Genomic DNA, 19,002 nt, shown 5'->3' with positions numbered 1-19,002 from the left:
ATGGGAGTAAAAAGAACAAGATGTAAGTGGGATGCAAAGCTGAGTTTTGGGCAGTCAGGAAAACAGTTGTCCAATCATATAGAGAAAGCTCAGGAGGAGGTAAGCAGCAGTGTAAACCACAAATGAAAAATCTGTGGCATCCCAGTGCCATGCTAGTGCAACACCACAGAGAGGCACATTGAAAGATGAGCCTGTGAGCCTTCAGTGCATTTGTTTACAACATTATTTAAAATCAAGTTTACCCTCAAAACATATAGCCCCCTGTAGATATAATGAAATTAGATTTCTTTCCCAATGCATTGAAAGGTTACTTGTTACAAAAATCGAAATGGTTTACTTTTGATTCAACAGCTCATGTCATCCACTGCAAAATTTGTGTGTTTTGAACATTTTTTTTCTTCACGGTACAGGGAAAAAAAAAAGATAAAACCGAGCTAAATACCTATCATGAAAATACAATTTTATTCCAAATTTAAACCTGGAAGTAAACTTACATTTTCACTCATGAATGAAGAAAGTGTAAGCATACTGTAAAGGCCAAATATATTTCCTTTTTTTTCTCTAGAAACCAAAAGCTGGGATTTGAGGGCTGGCACAGACTTAATATAGCAAAGAAACCCCACCTCTGAAACACAGAATTATAAAAGCTAGAAAAATTATTATTTCCCAGGTCAACACTTGCTTGGGAAATAAAGCAGATGATGACTTTCATACCACAGTTTGTATGCCTACATAGTAGCACAAGGCAAAGAAAAGGAGAATTTGCAACAAATCAGTGGAAACCTTCTGGCAATACTTCAATTGGTCCAACACCTTTTAAAATGTGTCTTCCAAAACCAAAATGAGCCATGTTTGATCCGTTCCCTTATGAAGGAGTGACACGTTCTGTATTTTGAAGAAGACAAAGGCTTATATGGAAGATGTAAGTGACAAAGATGTGTCTGAGTTATGCAAGTTATCTGAAACAAGGGCCAAAATTCCTTCTACTGAATCATCACACCCTCTGCATATTAGCTTCCTATAACCCTGTTCATATATACATATCCCAGCCTTGCACAAAGGAGAAAGTAAAAGCTATTTTAGAAGTAATTTAGGAAGCTTAAAAACTAGCCAGTCACAGTGAAATTTATTAGCATCTTTTCTACGCCTCACTTCAACTGCCACTTTATTGAAAAGTGTTATTCTAGTAAAATCCTTAAAAGGAATGTCTCGAGGCTTTCACTGACTACAAAGGACACTTGTAAAGTTAGCTGTTCTCATTAGTATACAGGGGCTGGGGTTTGGGGAGGAGGAAGGGGGGGAGGCAAAGGAGATGCAAAATCAATGCATAATTATCAGTGGCAAAAAGTTCAAGTCAAACTTGCCAGCTTTCAGAATTCCAGCTGACCCCCACACATATATTTTTAACCATAATTAACTATTCAGGCTCCACCAGCTATGCCCAGCTTTTAGCTTGTTTCCTCCAGCTTTTTTTAGTAATTAAGCTACTCATCCCAGGGTTCAAATTCAGCATCTACACAGCAAATACCTACCTCCCTAAGCATCTAAAGTACAAACACAAGAAAAACTAGTTCTTCAATTGTGGCTAGTGGTTATATTCTTTGTATCTGCTACTGAACTTTTTTTCCTGGAGAAAGAAACAAGAAAATTGCAAATAAAAATTCATTTGAAGGATAACCTACACAGTACATCATTGTATTACAGAGTAAGAACTAATGGCAGATCTGAATCTTTTCCAAGTTGTGCAAAATGCCACGAAAGCAGCCCAAGTTATAAGAAAAAGGACTTCAGATGTTAGTAATTAAGGAGGTTCTAAAATGCACTGAACTTCTTTTTTTGCATTTTACATGCTTTGATATAGAAAAACTGCATTCAACTTATAAATTAGTCAAGATAAAGCTAATAATAACAACACATACTGGTCCTAATGCAAGAGGAATTCAATGAAACATCATAAAATGCTTCAGCATCAGTTTCTAGTAGCAGCTGTGGCAGAGAAAGAAATCTAGAATATTTTGTGGATTTAACGTATTCATAAAAGAACTAATCACACAAGTAAACGTAGCTGCTTAAATTGCTCTCTTGGACAAAGGCAAACATCTTCCATTTTCTTTCATGTGGGATTGCTACCTTCTTCAAAGGAGAAGCTTTTACCTCAAATTGAGTGGGGGTTGGGAGATTGTTAAGCTCCAGTCTGTCAGATGTGCTCAGTTCTCATCTCAATGACTCCTAAAAACCCAACACAGGATTTTACAAAGGAAACTATTCATAATAGGTATTCAAACTTAATGACCAGCATCGAATTATCAAATTCTGGTTTACAGATTAAAAAAAAAAAACAAACCTGATTGCTGCCTAGACCTTTTCTCTCTTTTCTAGAGCATTTTTCCCACCTCTATCCTCAGAGAAAGAAAAAAAAAATTAATCAAAACAAACCGAACAAGTGACCAACACAAACCACGTTCCTTCCCCAGTACAAAACATATAATTTTGTTTCGGTATGTTTTGACTTATAAATTCCAGCAGCCACATTCTGGGCTGCTCAAGGGGCGTCTCATGGCTCGCGAATGAGCGCTGCTGGCAAACAAAGGGGCTCAGTTGCATCTCCGTGCATTAATAACCGGTGTCCCACTGCATCAGACTATGCGGATTGTTGTGGGGATTTTTTTTTTTTGCTTGCAAAATGGAGATCTTACAACTGAAAGAAGACCAAGGGGGAACGAGCCCACACAGTTTTGTTCTCAGGAACCAGAATTCATTTCCCCTTAACAATGAGACACAGACCCAAAAATAAAAACAAGACCACGTTTATTCAATACAGACAGGTTAATTAAGACAGTAAGTCCTGTAAATCAGGAACACATTTCAAACGCTCCGGTACGAAGTGCATATATTTAAAATCAACAGCCGCATCGTGTACTTGAGCCATTGAGTTTGTCGGGAAGGGTGGATTCAGGGTTTTTCTTTTTGGTAGAAAAAACTTGTTTCGGCTACCTTATGTGAACAATGCATCTCAGGCTCCATTCACTTATTTGTTATTAAGTCCAGCTGCCTTCCAGCTTTGATATTCACATTTTTTAAAACTGCTTCATACAGTCACAACGAGAAATAATAACAATAAACGTTAAAATAACAACAAATAAACCCCCAACAAAAAACCAAACCAGCCCGGGAGGGGAAAGGAAACACCTCCCGCCGGGGTCAGCGAGGATTATTGCAAATGGCTCCTGGGAGACGGAGCAGCTCGGCGGCGGCGGGGACCGGCGGCGGGGGGGTCCGCGGCCCCGGCCGGGCTGCCCCGGCGGGGGGAGGAGAAGGAGGAGCTCCCGGGGAAGGCAGACGAGGGAGGGGGGCACAACAACAGCTCGGGGCGGGCGGCGTGCGCGGCCCCGCCGGCCAGGGCTGCACGGGCTCCGCGCCGCGGGTGACCTTGGGCCGGGGTCTCGGGCACCCTCCGCCCGAACCGGCACCGGCCGGGGAGCCCCGCCGCCGGGACACACTTACATCCTGGCGGAGCCCGCACCGCGCTCCCGCAGCCCGCCCGGCGAGGGCTCCTTCGCCCCGGTCACCGCCGCCGCCGCTCGTCCCCGCCGGCTACTGCAGGGGCTGTACCGCCGCCGCCGCCTCCGCCTCGCCGTCCGCGCCGCCGCTCCCCGCCGAGGTGCTGCCGCTGGAGGCCGCGGATGCCGCCGCTGCCGCTGCCGCCGCCGCCAGTTGCAGCCGCCGGACGGCTTCTTTGATGAGGTTGCCGGAAAGGATGAGCTGCTGCAGGAGCCGGTGCGGGTCCTCCTCCTCCGCCAGCCCGTCACCCGGCCCCGGCGGAGGCTGCTTCCTCCGGCGGGCGGCGCTCCGCAGCCAGCCCCGTCCGCACAGCTGCTTGGTCACCCGCTGCTGCCCGCTCCGGTCCGCCCGCGGAGGCTCAACATGTTGCGAGTGGGCTTGCGGCGGGGCCGGTCCCCGCGGAGCCAGCAGCCCGGCCCCGGCCCCGCTGCAGCATCGCGGCGAGTACGGGGCGGCGCGGTCGCGGGCGCTGCCCGGCCCCAGGTGCTTGGGGGCGCGGGGCGGCGGCGGCGCCCGCTGAGCGCTCAGCTGCAGCACCTCGCCCAGCTTGGCCACCAGCGCGTCCACCTCCTTAGAGCCCGCTTGTCCCACGGCGACCGGGCGCTCCAGCAGCAGGAAGCGCTCGCCCGGGCGGCACGGCATCTCTGTCGGGTCTCCGCCGTGCCGCAGCCGCCGCAGCGGGACCGGGGCCGCCGCCCGCCCGCCGCCCCGCGCGCGCGCGAGCACACGCGGCTCCGGCGCTGCGGTCGCGGCTGGAGCTCGGCCCGCTGGCGTTGGTTTGTAAACAATGGGTGACGCGCGCGCCCGGGCACCTCCCACTGCGCCGGCCAGGGGGGGGAAGGGGGACGGCCCTCCGGACCAACCGCTCGCCGGCCGCTCCCGAGGCCGGCACCCCGCGCGGGGAGGGCTCGGCCAACAGCGCGGGGGCGGCTTCCGCCGCAGGGCGCGTCGGCCGGGCGAGGCCGCCCCGCGACCACCGAGCGCGACGGTGTCTGTCCCGTCCCCTTCCCCCCCCACGTCTGCGCGCCGCGTGGACCGGCCCGCTTTCAAACCCCGCACCTCGGGTCTCGGGGGCGGGGCCGCTGTGATTGGCAGGAGGGGGCGGGGCGCGCGGCGGAGGGTCCCGCGCCGCCTCGGGACGATCGCTCGGAGGGGGCGCGCGGGGCAGCGGGGAGCGCGCGCGGCGCCCGGTGAGGGCCCGGCCGGTGCCGCTCCCGCCCCGCCGTTAACCGCCCCGGGGCGCCGGTGCGGGCGCGCGCCGCTGCCCCGTGAGCTCCCGGCGGTTGCGCGCGTGCGGCTCTCCCGCGGCACCGCGTGCCGGGAAGCGGAGCTGGCCCTTCCCAGCGGGGCGCGACCGGCCTGCACCGGGAGCGGCCGCGGCTCTGCGGGTAGTCCCCATCAGCCAGTGCCGTGCCGGGATCGCGGCGCGTTGGTTCCGCAGCGCCCGGCTCTGCCCGCTCGGCTCGCGGCTCTGCCCTGCTTGCTGTGCCCGCTGTGTGCCCGCTGTGTGGCCACAGCCGGCAGCGCTTTGGTTCGGGGTGTAGTTCCGTGACGCATAAATGCCTTCGGAGCCTTGCTTTGCATCGCTAGGATTTGCACACGTGCAGCAACTCCGTGCAGGTGTACTGTCGGGGTTTCTCTCAGCCTGCGGTTTACTTCATCACCTGCATCAAGGCTCTGCCCTGTCTCTTGATGTCCCAGTCCCATTCCTTCCCTTGCTTCTGTCACTGCATCATTCAAGCAGGGGCTGGAATTTCTATGATGAGCCTTAAAAATGTTGTCTCGGTGTTGGAACTCTTGGGACATAGTCCGGAACACGCTTATTCACGTGACGGGGCATGCGGTCGGTTCCGCTGGGAGCAGCTTGTAAAGTGTGAGTTGCTCATACACATAACTGCTCTCACCACTGTGCCCTTGATTAATCAGTAAGCGGTTGGCAAAGGAGAGGCCATGTCCTTTGGTCCGTTTGTCCTCATGTCCTCCTGAGCTACTTGCACTTGCTGTACAGAGCAGGAGACCCTGTGCAGCGCTGCACGTGTTTGTGAGCATGCCTGCTGTCTGCACATGGTACTGGTCACTCCAGCCTGGGCGTCCGAGCTGCAGTACTACATCCCCTGCCTGGATTTTATCAGCTGGGCATAAATCATGTTACCTAATTGTATATTATTTATTCATGTGCATACTTAAGGTACCGACACTTCCTTATTTTCAGCACCTTTTTGGTAACTGTCACTTAAAACTCAGATCACATTTTTCTACAGATGATGAAAAAGTGAGATTTTGTTGCCTCCTGCCTGCTCTCAAATATTTTTAAGAAAACGTTTTCACCTTTAATCCTTATTTTTTGCGGTATCTATTCAAAAGCAATGGAAGCAGGCCTACACAGATGCAGTGGATGGATCTACTTCAGCTCCAAGGGAGATCTATATTCAGATCACTTCTGAGTAGGTAATCTGGTATTCTATACAAGCAAAACTGCAATAAACCAGTGCAGCTTATTCCAGCCTTTTCTTCTCCCACAAAAGCAAAATAAGCTATACCAGCAAAAGCTCAGTGCTGCTTGTGATTACATCTACACCTGGGGCTTTCATGAGCCCGGGAATGATAATTGCAAATCGTGCTTCACTGCATCCCTAACCAACGGCAATGCTGGGAAAAGCTTGCAGGATCCTGCAGATCAGTGCCACAGATAGGGAGGGAAGAGCCAGTCATTAGCAGAATCCTGATGTCCCCAGATCTTTTTAAATGCAAAATTTTAGTGGTCACTGGATGACAATGGACTAAGTATCTGCTGAGGATTTTAGGACTAAACATACCGCAAATGTTTACACGGAATGCTATTGATCAGGTTACTAGCTGAACAAAATGAGATTTGTGGGCATTCAGGAGAAGGGTGTTTCAGATTGTCCTCCTGGAGGAGCTGGGATCCTCAGCCATGACTTAGGTACTATCTGCTCTTTTCACTGGATGCTGAGAGAAAGGCTAAAATGCTGGAGAAGATCATACATCCTATATCTGTGGTTCTCCCTCAAAGATCTGTTTATGTGGGAAAACTGTACCAAAGAGGGCTCAATATGAATTTACATCATAATCATATCTGTGTAATGGCTGTCAGTCTGCTAGCACCCAGAGATCTTTTTGGGAGTAAACCTGAGTCCATGCTAGGGGCAGATCTAAACTGTGCGCAGCCATTGTCGGGTGTTCCTGGCAGAAACACCACAGCTGTTTGCTAGTGCCTCTCCAAAGAAATAAGAACAACTTCAACTAATAAAGGGCTGTCACAGGTGTCCTGGTGTGGAGTTTGTGAGCATAAGTGACAGGGTTGGCTGCCAGGTCAGCCCCAAAGAAGCTGGGGCCTCATCAGTTGTAGCTATCAGGTCATTTGGCCAAGTCCTGAGTAAGCTATAGCTTACTCACTGTGTTCTCTTTTTAACCAGGAGAATCACAGCCTGGTTATCACACTTGGTCTTCTACTGCTGGAGATGAGCTTTGCAGCACTGCTTTTCTTTAGCAGTTTACCACAGTAATTGCAACTTAAAAAATCCCCAAAACCCCAAAGCATAGAACACTAAGCATAGGGGTAGGTTCTTTTTAAAATGAAAGTATAAAAGGAGTTGCAAAACTGTTGACAAACTTTTTCTGACCCCTGACAGTATTTTTCTGGGCAGAAAATGACCATTGCTGCTATTCTTTTTTTTTCTTCTTCTTTTTTTCCTCCAGATGCATTTCTGTGTATGGTTGCTGGGATTGCCAAAATTCTCATGGCAGCTTGTTGTCTAAGTTATTCTATGAGCAAGATATTACAGTTGAGAGCAGTCATTAGTCCCTATTTGTGATTATTGTTCACTTGCACTCTCACTTTATCTGTTCAAATGTTTAGAAAACAGTTTTCAAGATAGTTTTAGCAATACTTGTCCTTCAGATATTCCTAGAAGAGGACAAAATCTGAATTTCATAAACAAGTACTAATTATATCAATTATGTGTCCATTTATAAAAATTTGACATAATTTTATTGTGTGTTTCCTGAGGATACATTTTAATTTCAGAATATAAAGGTCAACTTATATATTTTACCTTTTATATTGATCCTGACAACATGGTTGTGAATTCAGAGCTTTAAACTTGTTAAAAAAAAAGAAAGAAAACCCTTAAATCCTTTGAAGTCTGCATTCCAATGTAATCTCAGTCCTTTGACTTCATGTTCAGGATCATGCACATGTTCTAATCTGTTATGGAGACCCTGTAACCCAGTCAATGTGAAAATGATAAATAATAGTTCATTTATGCAGGTGTTTACATTTCAAACCCTTTTGCTGGAGCTGCATGGTCTGTGATCTCAGACTTTGGCATGTGTAGAAATGAATCAGGTTGATAAATTCATGATAGAGACTATGTAGTGTTGCATCACAGTGTTAAAGTATTTATAGTGTTGTTTACAAAACAGTAAGACAGCTTTGAACTGGGTGAACCTAGTGACTAGCAGTCCTTTCCAGTCCTTTCTTTCTCCAGGCGTTTCTCACATCCTTTATTTTCTACAGGAACTTCTGTAATATTTGTTCAATATGCAGAGTTTTTCTTCATAACAATAGTGCCAATGAAGGGTGCTTGTGCAAAGTAAATTATTTTCCTGTGCACAGTTCAAATGCAGAATGCAGAGAGGCCAGAACACCATCCAAATAAGACAAATTTAGATTCCCCAATAATTGTTTTGTAATCTGCATTTGTAATAGATTTCCAAGAACAAAAGGCATTCCTGTAGAAACAACTGAGGTTGCTAAGTGACACAAATGTATTTACTGTGTCATAACTTGCAAAAGCCAAGGACTTTAAAACAAGAGCTTTAATAAGCAGCAGTGTCATGAATCTCACCTTGACTCCCAGGGTAAATATAAACCTGTTGGCCAACAGCTTTGCATGGTTTGGGATGCCCAGTCTGAGACCTTAATGGAAACAGGAAACATTAGTTGTTTTGGAAAATACAGACTTTCATTCTTAAGGAATTGAAATGTGCATACTTTGTCCCAGTGGATGTTTGGGATTTGTTTCTTTCATCTATTGTTTCTGTTTGTCCTCATTCAATTACCTAAGAATTTGCATGTAGGGATACTGCTTCCTAACAAGGCTGGAAACTACAGTCAGTTGTGAGGCTGAGTGACTTCTTTTTGCTGAAGTTATCACTGTTTCTTATATCTTTTAGACACAAAAAACCCTCTCCAGTCTTTTGGAGACTGCAAAAAGCTGGCACCTTCTTCTCATGTCTGACACAGCAAACTGCTGTATTTCAGCTTGTCCAGGCAGTCAGAACGCAGGGCCCCTTTGGAGGGACCACAGTAACATTCCTTTGGCGTGATAAGCTGATGCTTCTCTTTCCCTAAGCTGCAAAACTCTTTTTCCTCCTCTGATAAATGCAAGCTGCAGTGGATGCCCCGTGCCTGCAGCAAATGTGCAGCAGTGGACAGTGCAGGAACTCTCCCTGGTCATTAGGAGCTGCCAGGCTGCCTTGCACAACAGCCTCTGCTGGTTCAGGAATGAGACAGGAGGCGTGGGAAAGGAGCCTACAGACGTCTCAGGGATGCACCAAACTACAGGGCAACCAAGTCTTTGTTTGTTTATTCAAATAATTGACTCACTTCCAGCTTTCCTAATAACTGGAATACATTTTAATGGTAACCTGAATTATAAGTAATGAGTCAGTGTAATCCATTGTGTGGGCTCTCATAGGTTTTCCATATAGGCAATATTCTTGAGAATAATTTCCACTTGTTCAATCCTTACAAATATTGAAATACAGAAAGCAGAGATGAAAACAGTGTATTGAACCACTCCTAAAACGTCATTAAGCGGACTTTAGGAACATCTCTTTAAAAATACCAGATTCAAGAGAAAAGCCCTTTCATCTTTTGTCAAAATACCCTGCACATTTCTGTATATCCTGGCAAAATCCCTGTGCTTGTTTCTATACCTTCAATTGGTAATTGTTTGTTAACCAGACATGTCTCTTGACAGTTCTGTTAAAACAAGCCTCTCTACAGTGAATACTGAAAAGGCTCGATCAATAAACTAGTATATAATGATTACAAGTAATGCGTCTCACTCAGCATGTAGGGCAAAAAAGAAGAAAAAAAAAGACTCCTGTCTAATTATATTTGAAGTAGACTTGTCTAAAATTAAGGGAGCACTTGTCCCACAAGGACTGCAGCCAATTCCACTGAATCAATGGAACCTGGGCAGGACTGCCAGCTTTCCTCATTGAAATTCCTCCTTCAAGCATACTTTTGGCATTAAGCCATTAGAAAAAGATGACTGTTACTTAAAAAGAAAAATGAAGACCAGGCACTACCTGAGATCTGACAGCTTCTTGGTTTGAGTCTGAACTGTGCTCTTAGTGCAACTTAGGCCCTGCATTTCCTCCTCACAGAAGCATGATCAGCCTTCAGGTAAGAAATCTCTTGGGGCAGCTGCAGTGGTTATAGATGTGGTCACATTTCCTTCTCTTGCTCTCTGACCATGGGGAGATCACTTTTTTTTCTTCTTCTTTTTTATTTTCTTTTTCTTTTTTTTTTGGGGAGGGGGGTGGTATTACTAATCTCATTGTGAATTCCTCAAAATTCCTATTAAGTTTTCCTTCTTAATCTAATCCTGCAGAGCACTGTGATATTCACTCAGTATGATATTTAATATCTGCCATTTTTTCTTGTGAGAGAGATTAGTAAAAGATTTTAAAACCAACAAACTTCATTTTTCTCAAGACTTATTGGCCCTTTATAAAAAGACAGATAGATCCAGCTTCTTGAAACACCTTTCCTTCTTCTCTTTAAAAATATTATGTCCATGACAGCATGATTCCACTGCACATGCTCCTTTCTGTTTTACCTAAAATAGTCCTTTTTATCTGTTTACAGTCCTTTTTTTCTTTTTTCTTCTTTCTCCAGTAACTTGCATGTATCCAAACACATTTCATAGAATCATGTAATGGTTCGGGTTGGAATAGACCTTAAAGATCATCTAGTTCCAACCCCCCTACTGTGGGCAGGAGCACGTTCCATTAGATCTGGTTGCTCGGAGTTCCGTGCAACCTGGCCTTGAACACTTCCAGGGATGGTAATCCATTGTGTGGGCTCATCCTTGAACACTTCCAGGGATGGTGCATCCACAACTTCTCTGGGTAACCTGTGCCAGTGCATCACCACCCTCACTGTAAAGAATTTCTTCCTAGTATCCAATCTAAACCTGCTCTCTTTCAAGCATTCTCCCTTGTCCTGTCACTACGTACCCTGTCAGATGCCCCTCTCCAGCCTTCTTTTAGCCCCCCTTGAGGTACTGGAAGGCAGCTCTCTCAGCCTGTCCTCACAGGAGAGGTGTTCCAGCCCTCCATCCATGTTCATGACCCACCTCTGGACTCTCTTCAACAGGTCTGCATCTTCCTTGTGCTGGGGGGCCCAGAGCTGGATGCTGTACCCTAGATGGGATCTCACAACAGTGGAGTAGAGGGGCAGAATCACCTTCCTCAACCTGCTGGTCAGAGTGTGAAGAAGTGGCTTATTTTGAGGATTTTTGTTCTGCTATCTGTGTATTTTATCTTCCAACCATCTATTAGGTTAGCTTGATTTTTCCCTTTTTAAAATCAAGCCTACATATTTAGACAGTGAATTTCCCAATAGCCAAGTCAACAAACAACACCCATAAATTATTACACAGTAATAATTCCCATCACATTAACAACTGTATTTTCCTGTATGTTTTTTTAGTGCTAAGTTCACCCTCAGTGGATGATGAAAAACAGCCCTTAATGTTGCAAACCTTTCAGCATATAATGTTCATCACAATAGATTTCATGATATCCTTGGGTGCTATTATAAATGCATAAATTAGATTAAGTATCACAAGTCATGTTACTTACCTCCTTCTGGTGTAGGGTTCTCAAGACTTTTGTATAAAAAAAAGTCTTTGGCTCACAATTAGAGACATGGAGAATGTTCCTGCTTCATTCAGTTTTCCTCTCTCCAGGGTCCTGCTGGACCACCACAGTTCACAGCCAGGGCGTGCACAAAAACTGGCCGTGATTTTAAATTGTAGAATCATAGAATAGAGGTTGGAAAGAACTGACCTCAAGGAACATTTTATCCAAGCTATCTTGTTAAAAGCACAGTCTGGACAAGATGGCCCAGCACACTGGCAGCCAAATCTCAGGAGTGTACAGTATTGGGGGATGCACCACTTCCCTGGGAGATTATTGTGAGCAATGTCTGATTGTTCTCATTGTGAAAAGTTTTCATCGTGTGAAACATTTAGTGTTGAAATGGGAGCACTAAAAGCAGGTTCTACCCTTAAAAAACTTCACACCATAAACCCATGCCCCAGGATTTCTGCCAGCCTTAAAGGCTCCTCGCAGTACCACAAGCCGCTGGTGCTGTTCATTCTGAGACAGGCATGGGCAGGAGGCCTCTGGCAATAAGGAAGGAGGAGTGGAAAGGCATTGGAAGAGTGATGTCATTCAAGTGGTGGAAAAATGTCCTCATAGGACAGAGTAGCTGACAAGACAGACACTTCAGAATCAGCCTTTATCCTCCTGTTAAACTGGCTGCCTCAAATCAAAAGCAAACACAGTCTTGAGTTTCATATTTTTGTATAGAAAGGATTCCAGTTACACCTGGAATAACTTACAACTCAGGTTAACTTTGCAGTAAAATTGAGTTGAAAGAGCTTGTAAACAGAATTCTTGACTGCAAAATTGATTTCAAACTGTATAAAGTAGTTCTGTTGGCACTATGCTATTTTAGCAAGGATGACAGGACCCCTAAGGCCAACATTTCTAAGGCAATTTGTCCAAGAAAGAAACTCTTTTCAATTAATGAGCCACTTTATAAAGAACTTGATATTGTTAGCTTTCACTATAACTTTCCTGTAAAATACATCTTCAGCTAGGAAGTAATTCCTTAGATTATGTACCATTGGCATCATGAGTTCATATATTTTAGAAGTTCCCTCCTTTACTGTTTTCACAAATTTGCCTTCCTGACCCATTTCCAAATGGTCCCTACTTAAAGTTTATGTTTCTTACTGAATGTCAAGCTGCAATAAGAAAACTCCACCACATTTACCAAAATTCGTTGGTGTTGCAGCCTGGTGGCTTTTATTACTTTCCTTTAACGTTCATTTCAATGAGATAGTAAATTGGGCAAAGCAGTACTAAAACCAGAAGTTGCAACATGGTTTGTGAGGACACAAACTTATAAATGATCAACAAGCCAGGAACCAGGGAAACTAGATATCATCTATCTACATGCTTGAGTCTACCTTTCTTCTACTTCAAAATCACACCTAACTTGAAAGACACTCACACAGCAATAAAAAAAAAAATTTAAAATATCAAAACAGTAAATAACCATGGCAGTTCCAGCTAAGTGATTACTTTCTTCCTCATGGCTTCCCTGCTCTTCATCTTTATCAGCACTGGGCATTGCAGTCTGCTACAGCAAATTGTGGTACATCAGAGTAGGAATTGCACTGCAGAAAATAAAATGTTAATGATGGTGATTAAAGCTTTCCTGGGATATCCGTATGCACTCATTATCACTGCTGCCATCATTCACTCTGTGCTGTGCTCATTGAAGGCTCTGCAACTGATGTAGGTAGGATATACTGAAACTGAAATAATTTCTTGAAAACAATGTGAATCTAAATTCCTCTTCCTTCACAGAATAATTCTGGAAGAACGGTGCAGTCCTGGAATCCCAAAAGGAAACCTCTTCTAAGATACCCAAAGAGGAAGTTGGTTGCATTGCTCAATAAGAAGCCCCTTGAAAATGACAAGCAGAAGGGAGTGACCACATGAATATTTCCTGTGCTGAGGTATCCCAGCTTTTGCAGGGGTGTTGTAAGGTAACTTGTGTAACTTGTGGCTAGTCTGGATGGCACCTCATCCTGGAGATGGCATTTGATAATGACCAAACCTGACTAAGCCAACATAATGCCAAGCTGCTTCCAATGCTGAAAGCCCTTCCCCACCTGCTTGCCTTTCTGGGTTTCTGACACATCCCTTGCACTGTCTCTGGTGCTCTTTGGAGCCACAGGCAGTCAGATCAGAGGGTCCAGACAGCAGAAAACTGGGACTGCAAAAAAAGCATTGAGTTATAGATCAGTTTAGCTTTCTGCTCTGGATTATTTACGGTTTGATGTACATCCCAGCAAAGAGCTTGCAGAAAGCCAGGCTGACAGATAGGAGAGGGAGTGGGACTTCTTTCAGCTACTAAGTCTGGTGTACCTGAATCATAAACCTGCAGAAGGAGTCTCCTCAGTACACTGACTTTGGTAGTGAAGCTCTTTCAAACAGTGCCTGCCATGCTGCAGGCCCAGCTGACTGCTTTGCTTTTGTGCTGAAATTCATACCTCTCCAGGTGGGTCTGTGAAATCAATCTCTGTGGAGCTGGACTCTAAGCTGGGCTGTGGCTCAAGGTGCATAACTTGTGATGCAACAGCAGAGGTGATGAGCTGTGGTGTCACACCAGGAGTGAATTGCTGGAGGTCATAGGCAGGAACTTTACCCACGTGGTTGCTGCAGCCAGTCTCTCATGAAACTGCATTGGAGTGGTGGTCTCAATGGCTCATGGTCCCTGAACTCATCAGCACCTGCAAGTCCTCTGTGCTTTTTAGTTAAAGAAGGTGCTCGGTGTGGCAGCTACACTAGCGGATTGAGTGTTTTTCCCAGAAAACAGTCTGCTGAGGGAACAAATTACCACATAGCAATTGCAGCATGGCATTGTGGGTCTTGTATAGGACAAGCTGGCTATCCATAATTCAGTGTTGCAGCATAGACAGGCATGGCAGAGAGGAAGGACACCACTACAACAGCAGTGCAGTTACTGGGGCTTACTGGTGCCACAGATCTCCTTTGCAGAATGGAGCCAGGCAGATCTGCTCAATGTAGACTCATCAGCTGACATTACAGACCTTCAAAATCCATTGCTTTTACCCTGATTAAGGAATAAAAAGAAACCAAATTTATTCAATGCTAGCAACAAATATAGGTTATGCTGGGGATAAAAAACACCTTAAGAGTGCCTACATTTAGCCTTGGTCCAAAGTGCCTGAAGGCCTGGTCTCACTGTTCCACTGGGAGTTTGCATGCAGTCAAGTCTCCAAAAAAGTGTGATTCTGTATGCAACCATCTGACTTGCAGAAGTGGTGTCAGAGGCAAGGACCAGTCACAATAAAGATCTCTCTCTGTTGTGACTGGTGTAAGGGATGAGTAAACTTTTTGGACTTCTGTGTCTGAGAAAACATTGTAAAATGCTTTACTTAGAATATATTTTCTTCTTGGAAAGTGTGTCAAAGTTCAAACTGCTTGTCCACTATGAGTGAACTCTTTCTTTTGAATTAACTCCTTGGGTCTTTGAATTGCCCAGCGCCCAATGGACGCCTTCTCTTATTACAGCCAGGACAAAATGTGTAATGGATTTTAGCAGATCCCCTCCCACTGCTGCCAATAGGTAAAGGAGACTAATACTGCTTGTGAAAAAAAAAAAAAAATCATGCACATAGTTTCTCATTCTGATCACAAGGCAAAGCCAAGTATGATGGAAAGCATTTGCATTTTCCCTCTGAACTGATTTGTTGTATATATATATTACTGTTTGCAGCAACAAAGATGCCATTGTAATGTAAAAATATCAGTCTTCAGGTTGCAGTTATCTGATTACATAAAAAGAAATGCTGAAGAACTGTAAAACTCTCAAATATTTATTCAGCAAAAAAGCTGAATCCCATAGTCTCTTCCTTCCCTATGCACATGTGCATGTTTCTTGTATACTATTTAGTGTGTACTGCTTTTTATAGCATAGTTTGTGTAATTTGTTAGTTTGATTTACTGTATTATTTCCTGTGTATGGAACTATCCTGAAGTAAGTGCCATTTCGTGGGTAGCAAAGTATTTGAGTGCAGCTCATCACCTCCAATGTGTCAGCTAGATCTATTGCACAACTATTAATGGCATGTTCAGAAGAACTTTTACGCTAATATTGAAATTCTTTTAAGACCATATTTAGCTTTGGCAAATGTTTCCCACATGTCTTTGAGTGGCAGTCCATCTTTTGATGTTTATATTTGCCATCTGGATATGTCAGCTTTGTGCAACAGAAGTATGAAATGGTGCAAGTAAATCTCAAGAAGTGGAAAGAACATTTTAAAAGGTTTACAAACAAATGTACCCATAAATAGTATAGAAACATGAATGCGTAATGGTATGGACATACTTTTTTGGCAAGTCACTCTACAGTCTGAATTTTTTAAAAATCTTATTGCTACAGACATCCCAAAAGGAATTTTAAGGAAGTTTTATAAGAGAAAGAATATACATTGTAGCTTTTTGTTTGTTAATTTTATGCATGTGATCATATGTTCTGTATGATCAAGCTCACATTTCTTCCAGTACTTCTTATAAAGAGGCAGGTTTCCTGATTTTCATGGATTTTCCCTGGACAATTTTTGTGGAAAATATTTGAACAAAGGATAAACTACATATAAAACATTAAAAATCCTTGGTTCCTCATGCAGGCAGATGCAAGAGTTATGCATTATGCTGTTGCCATTACTCTTTGTACTTACAAGAACTGAATGCAGAATCTGTTTTCCTTGTACTTGGCTACAACTCAGATAAGCATCAGGAGGGATTAAATATAACCGTGCAAAGGACGTAACCTCCTGTAACGCTGCAATAGGTTTGTTTTGCCAACTACTGCAGGATAACATGAAATAACAGGTAAAACACATCCAGCTGAACTTCATCATTTCTGTAATGTGGAATATTTGAAGCCATAGCCATGTTAACTATAATTAGATGCAACCAATAGTTGTATACCACACAACAATTAGAACTCAATGCCTAGAAATGTGTTAAAGTTCTTTCCAGTTATTTATGCTGTTGAGATAGGCAGAGCCATATACAGTTCTCAGAAGTGATATGCATTCATCTGTGTTTATATCACCAGGAAAGGCACTGCCATCTGCCCTTAGCAATTCTCTCTCTACTCTTTGCTCTTTGTAAGATGAGCCCAGCTTCGATGTCATGTTACAATTTATTGCTAGTGATCTGCTTCGAGTTGTTTTCTGGTCACCAGTAGTTTGTTTGGATTCCATTTTTTCTTGTGTGTTGTCTGGTGTCACTGTGGGACTTGGGCTTGTCAGACTTATTTTATACATCATTAGCTCAGCAGTGCAGGGGATGATTACTTTCTCATAAACAAGTAATTCTTTCTCGGAAGACGTGTAAATCTTGGCTGTTGAGACAGTGCTTTTTGCAAATTTCCTTGAAAGTCAAAAACTCAGGATTTTATTCTTCATTGCCTCACACCTCTTGCTGTCATTTAAACTGCTGCCAAAGAACATCACTGAAGCAGCAGCTCTGCACTCTGCGTCTTCCAACCTTTGAGACTGCTGCTTTGTAATCTTGATGTCCTTGTACACAAATCTTGTTTACTTTTTTTTATGTCATCCCAAGTTCATTTCCTTTAATGATCAAAAGTCCATGGCACAGTTTAGCCCTGAAAAGGAACTGATACTACAGCCCTTGCTGCATTGCTGAGTGTAACTAGGGCAGAGGCCAGCTGGGCAGCAGCCAGTGCCTGGCTCCAGCATTTGAGAGCTGGGAAGCTCTAAGGTGAAACATTATTGGACACACTTGAGAACTAGAGGCTGTAAATAGAATAAGGCAAATAAAAACATTCAGAAAAATGAGAGCCACAAGAACTGGGCTCTTTCCAAACACTTTTCCTATTTTATTTTTTTTACAAAGTCTTCATTTCATTTGTAGGGTAATACAAGTTCTAGATCTTGGCTCTGCCCTTTCCACCACACAACATGTGCTCAGTTCTTCTTCTGTCCTATTTCTTCTTGTGATGTAGTTTGCTGAAAGACTCTGGTACATAGTTGTTAAAGTTCATGACAAAGTGGCTGGTGGGTCAGGACACAGTGATTTTACAAGTGTATTTGGTGTGCCTCAGTGGTCATCTGCCATTTGTGCACCAGGGACTCATTTTCATAATCTGAGAGCTGCTATGTCATTGAAACTTGTAAGAACTTGGAGCATTCACTGCTGTTCCATGTTTCTCCAAAGAGAAACAATCAAAGTTTATTGTAGAATAATTTTTCCAAAGTCCTGTTCTCTTCCTGTTTTGCTGGTGTTCTACTACTACAGCAGTGTCTGCTGTTAATAAGGAACCCAGGCTCACAGGGAAACTGGTACATTGTGGCAGCAGCAAAGTTGTCAACCATCACTCCACAATCCAAACTCATCAACAAGCTTGTATTAACCAAGCTGTCAGCATGACTCAAAGCCTTTTCCATTCAATTTTTATGTCTTCTTAATTTCCCAACTTCATTTTTCCACAAAGAGCAGCACTTCCTGGAGTAAACTGCAAGAAACTTTGTGATTCCTTTGCCTTCCATTTATAACATTTTATTTTAATAAAAACTTTTTCAATCTCCCTGCACTGTAGCAATATCACTGTAGCAATATTGAAGCAATGTGTGTTCTACTCAGGTAAGGGAAAATTGTTCCTCCTGTCATTTATTTGTGAAATTCCAACAGTGTTTGTTTTATTTAATGGCTGCACAAATTACTCCCAGGGGAGGCTGCAGATTTAATAAATCTTATGTCCCTTGGCCTAATTATCTTCTATCTTGGTTTCTTGTTAGCCATTCATCCTTGTGCAAGGTGTATATCCACTTTTAGAAGGAGTATATATTTGGGATTCAGAAGCATTTTACCTTCATCCACAAAACCTACAGTGACCCTAAAGTCATGCCAGCAACACTGCACTTCTGGCCAAAGCTGTCTTTTGGTGTGACCCACTTGCAGAGGTGACTGGCATACCTGCAGTGTAGAACTACAGAACCCTTCCAGATGTGCGCTGGCCCTGCAGGAATAGACAAGTCATGATGGAGAATCAAAATCCTTACGAGTGGAGACCAAGCTGGTAATACCTAGAGCAACTCTTCCACAAGCACTTCAGAGAAGCTTACACCCTTAGGTCCCCATAAAGAACTTTTGTGGTTGAGATTTTGAAGGGGACAGAGTCCCTTGGTGGAACTGTGTGTGGGTGAGCACACATCATAGCCAGTGGGTTCCTCAGACCACGACTCCATGAGAGGGATCATCAAGGCACTGATAACTGCAGGTATTTGCATCTCTGACATTTGTCTCTGTCCCTGCCAGTGCTGCTGCAGGCTGGCCCTTTGGTCTACCAGCTTAAAAAAGCAATTCTGGAGGTAAATAATGTGCTGACTTTTCAAAGCTGGACCAGTTTTTCAATCACTCCCACAAAGAGCTGGATTGGCTTCCCGATGGAGTGTTGCATTGTGATTTGGGGACCGGAGACTTGTGATCAAGATAGATAGAGAAGGATAGAGAGGGGCTCTGTGGTTTTGCAGCCCATCTTCTTGG

At 44.2% G+C, this 19,002-nt stretch overlaps 2 protein-coding genes across 2 annotated transcripts; one reads left to right on the top strand and one right to left on the bottom strand.

The window, feature by feature from the left end:
• Positions 1 to 2,791: 2,791 nt before the first annotated feature.
• On the bottom strand, positions 2,792 to 4,402 carry LOC102074135 (GSK-3-binding protein). Its single transcript, XM_005479503.4, has one exon. The coding sequence runs from the start codon at positions 4,201 to 4,203 to the stop codon at positions 3,595 to 3,597; it is 609 nt and encodes a 202-aa protein (XP_005479560.1). The 5' UTR covers positions 4,204 to 4,402; the 3' UTR covers positions 2,792 to 3,594.
• LOC141731055 (uncharacterized) lies at positions 4,349 to 15,123 on the top strand. The gene is made up of 2 exons (XM_074553517.1): positions 4,349 to 11,160; positions 13,264 to 15,123. The coding sequence occupies exon 1, from the start codon at positions 4,349 to 4,351 to the stop codon at positions 5,111 to 5,113; it is 765 nt and encodes a 254-aa protein (XP_074409618.1). The 3' UTR covers positions 5,114 to 11,160; positions 13,264 to 15,123.
• Positions 15,124 to 19,002: the final 3,879 nt, after the last annotated feature.

The sequence above is a fragment of the Zonotrichia albicollis genome, chromosome 1 (genome assembly GCF_047830755.1).
Source record: "Zonotrichia albicollis isolate bZonAlb1 chromosome 1, bZonAlb1.hap1, whole genome shotgun sequence".
Classification (NCBI taxonomy): Eukaryota; Metazoa; Chordata; class Aves; order Passeriformes; family Passerellidae; genus Zonotrichia; species Zonotrichia albicollis.
Note: the sequence above shows the minus strand (reverse complement) of the source record. Positions and strands in the feature narration are given on the sequence as shown.

What these genes read in the sequence shown, in the direction of transcription:
- LOC141731055 (XM_074553517.1), top strand. Translation starts at nt 4,349, where the DNA reads ATGGGTGACGCGCGCGCCCGGGCACCTCCCACTGCGCCGGCCAGGGGG.
- LOC102074135 (XM_005479503.4), bottom strand. Translation starts at nt 4,203, where the DNA reads ATGCCGTGCCGCCCGGGCGAGCGCTTCCTGCTGCTGGAGCGCCCGGTC.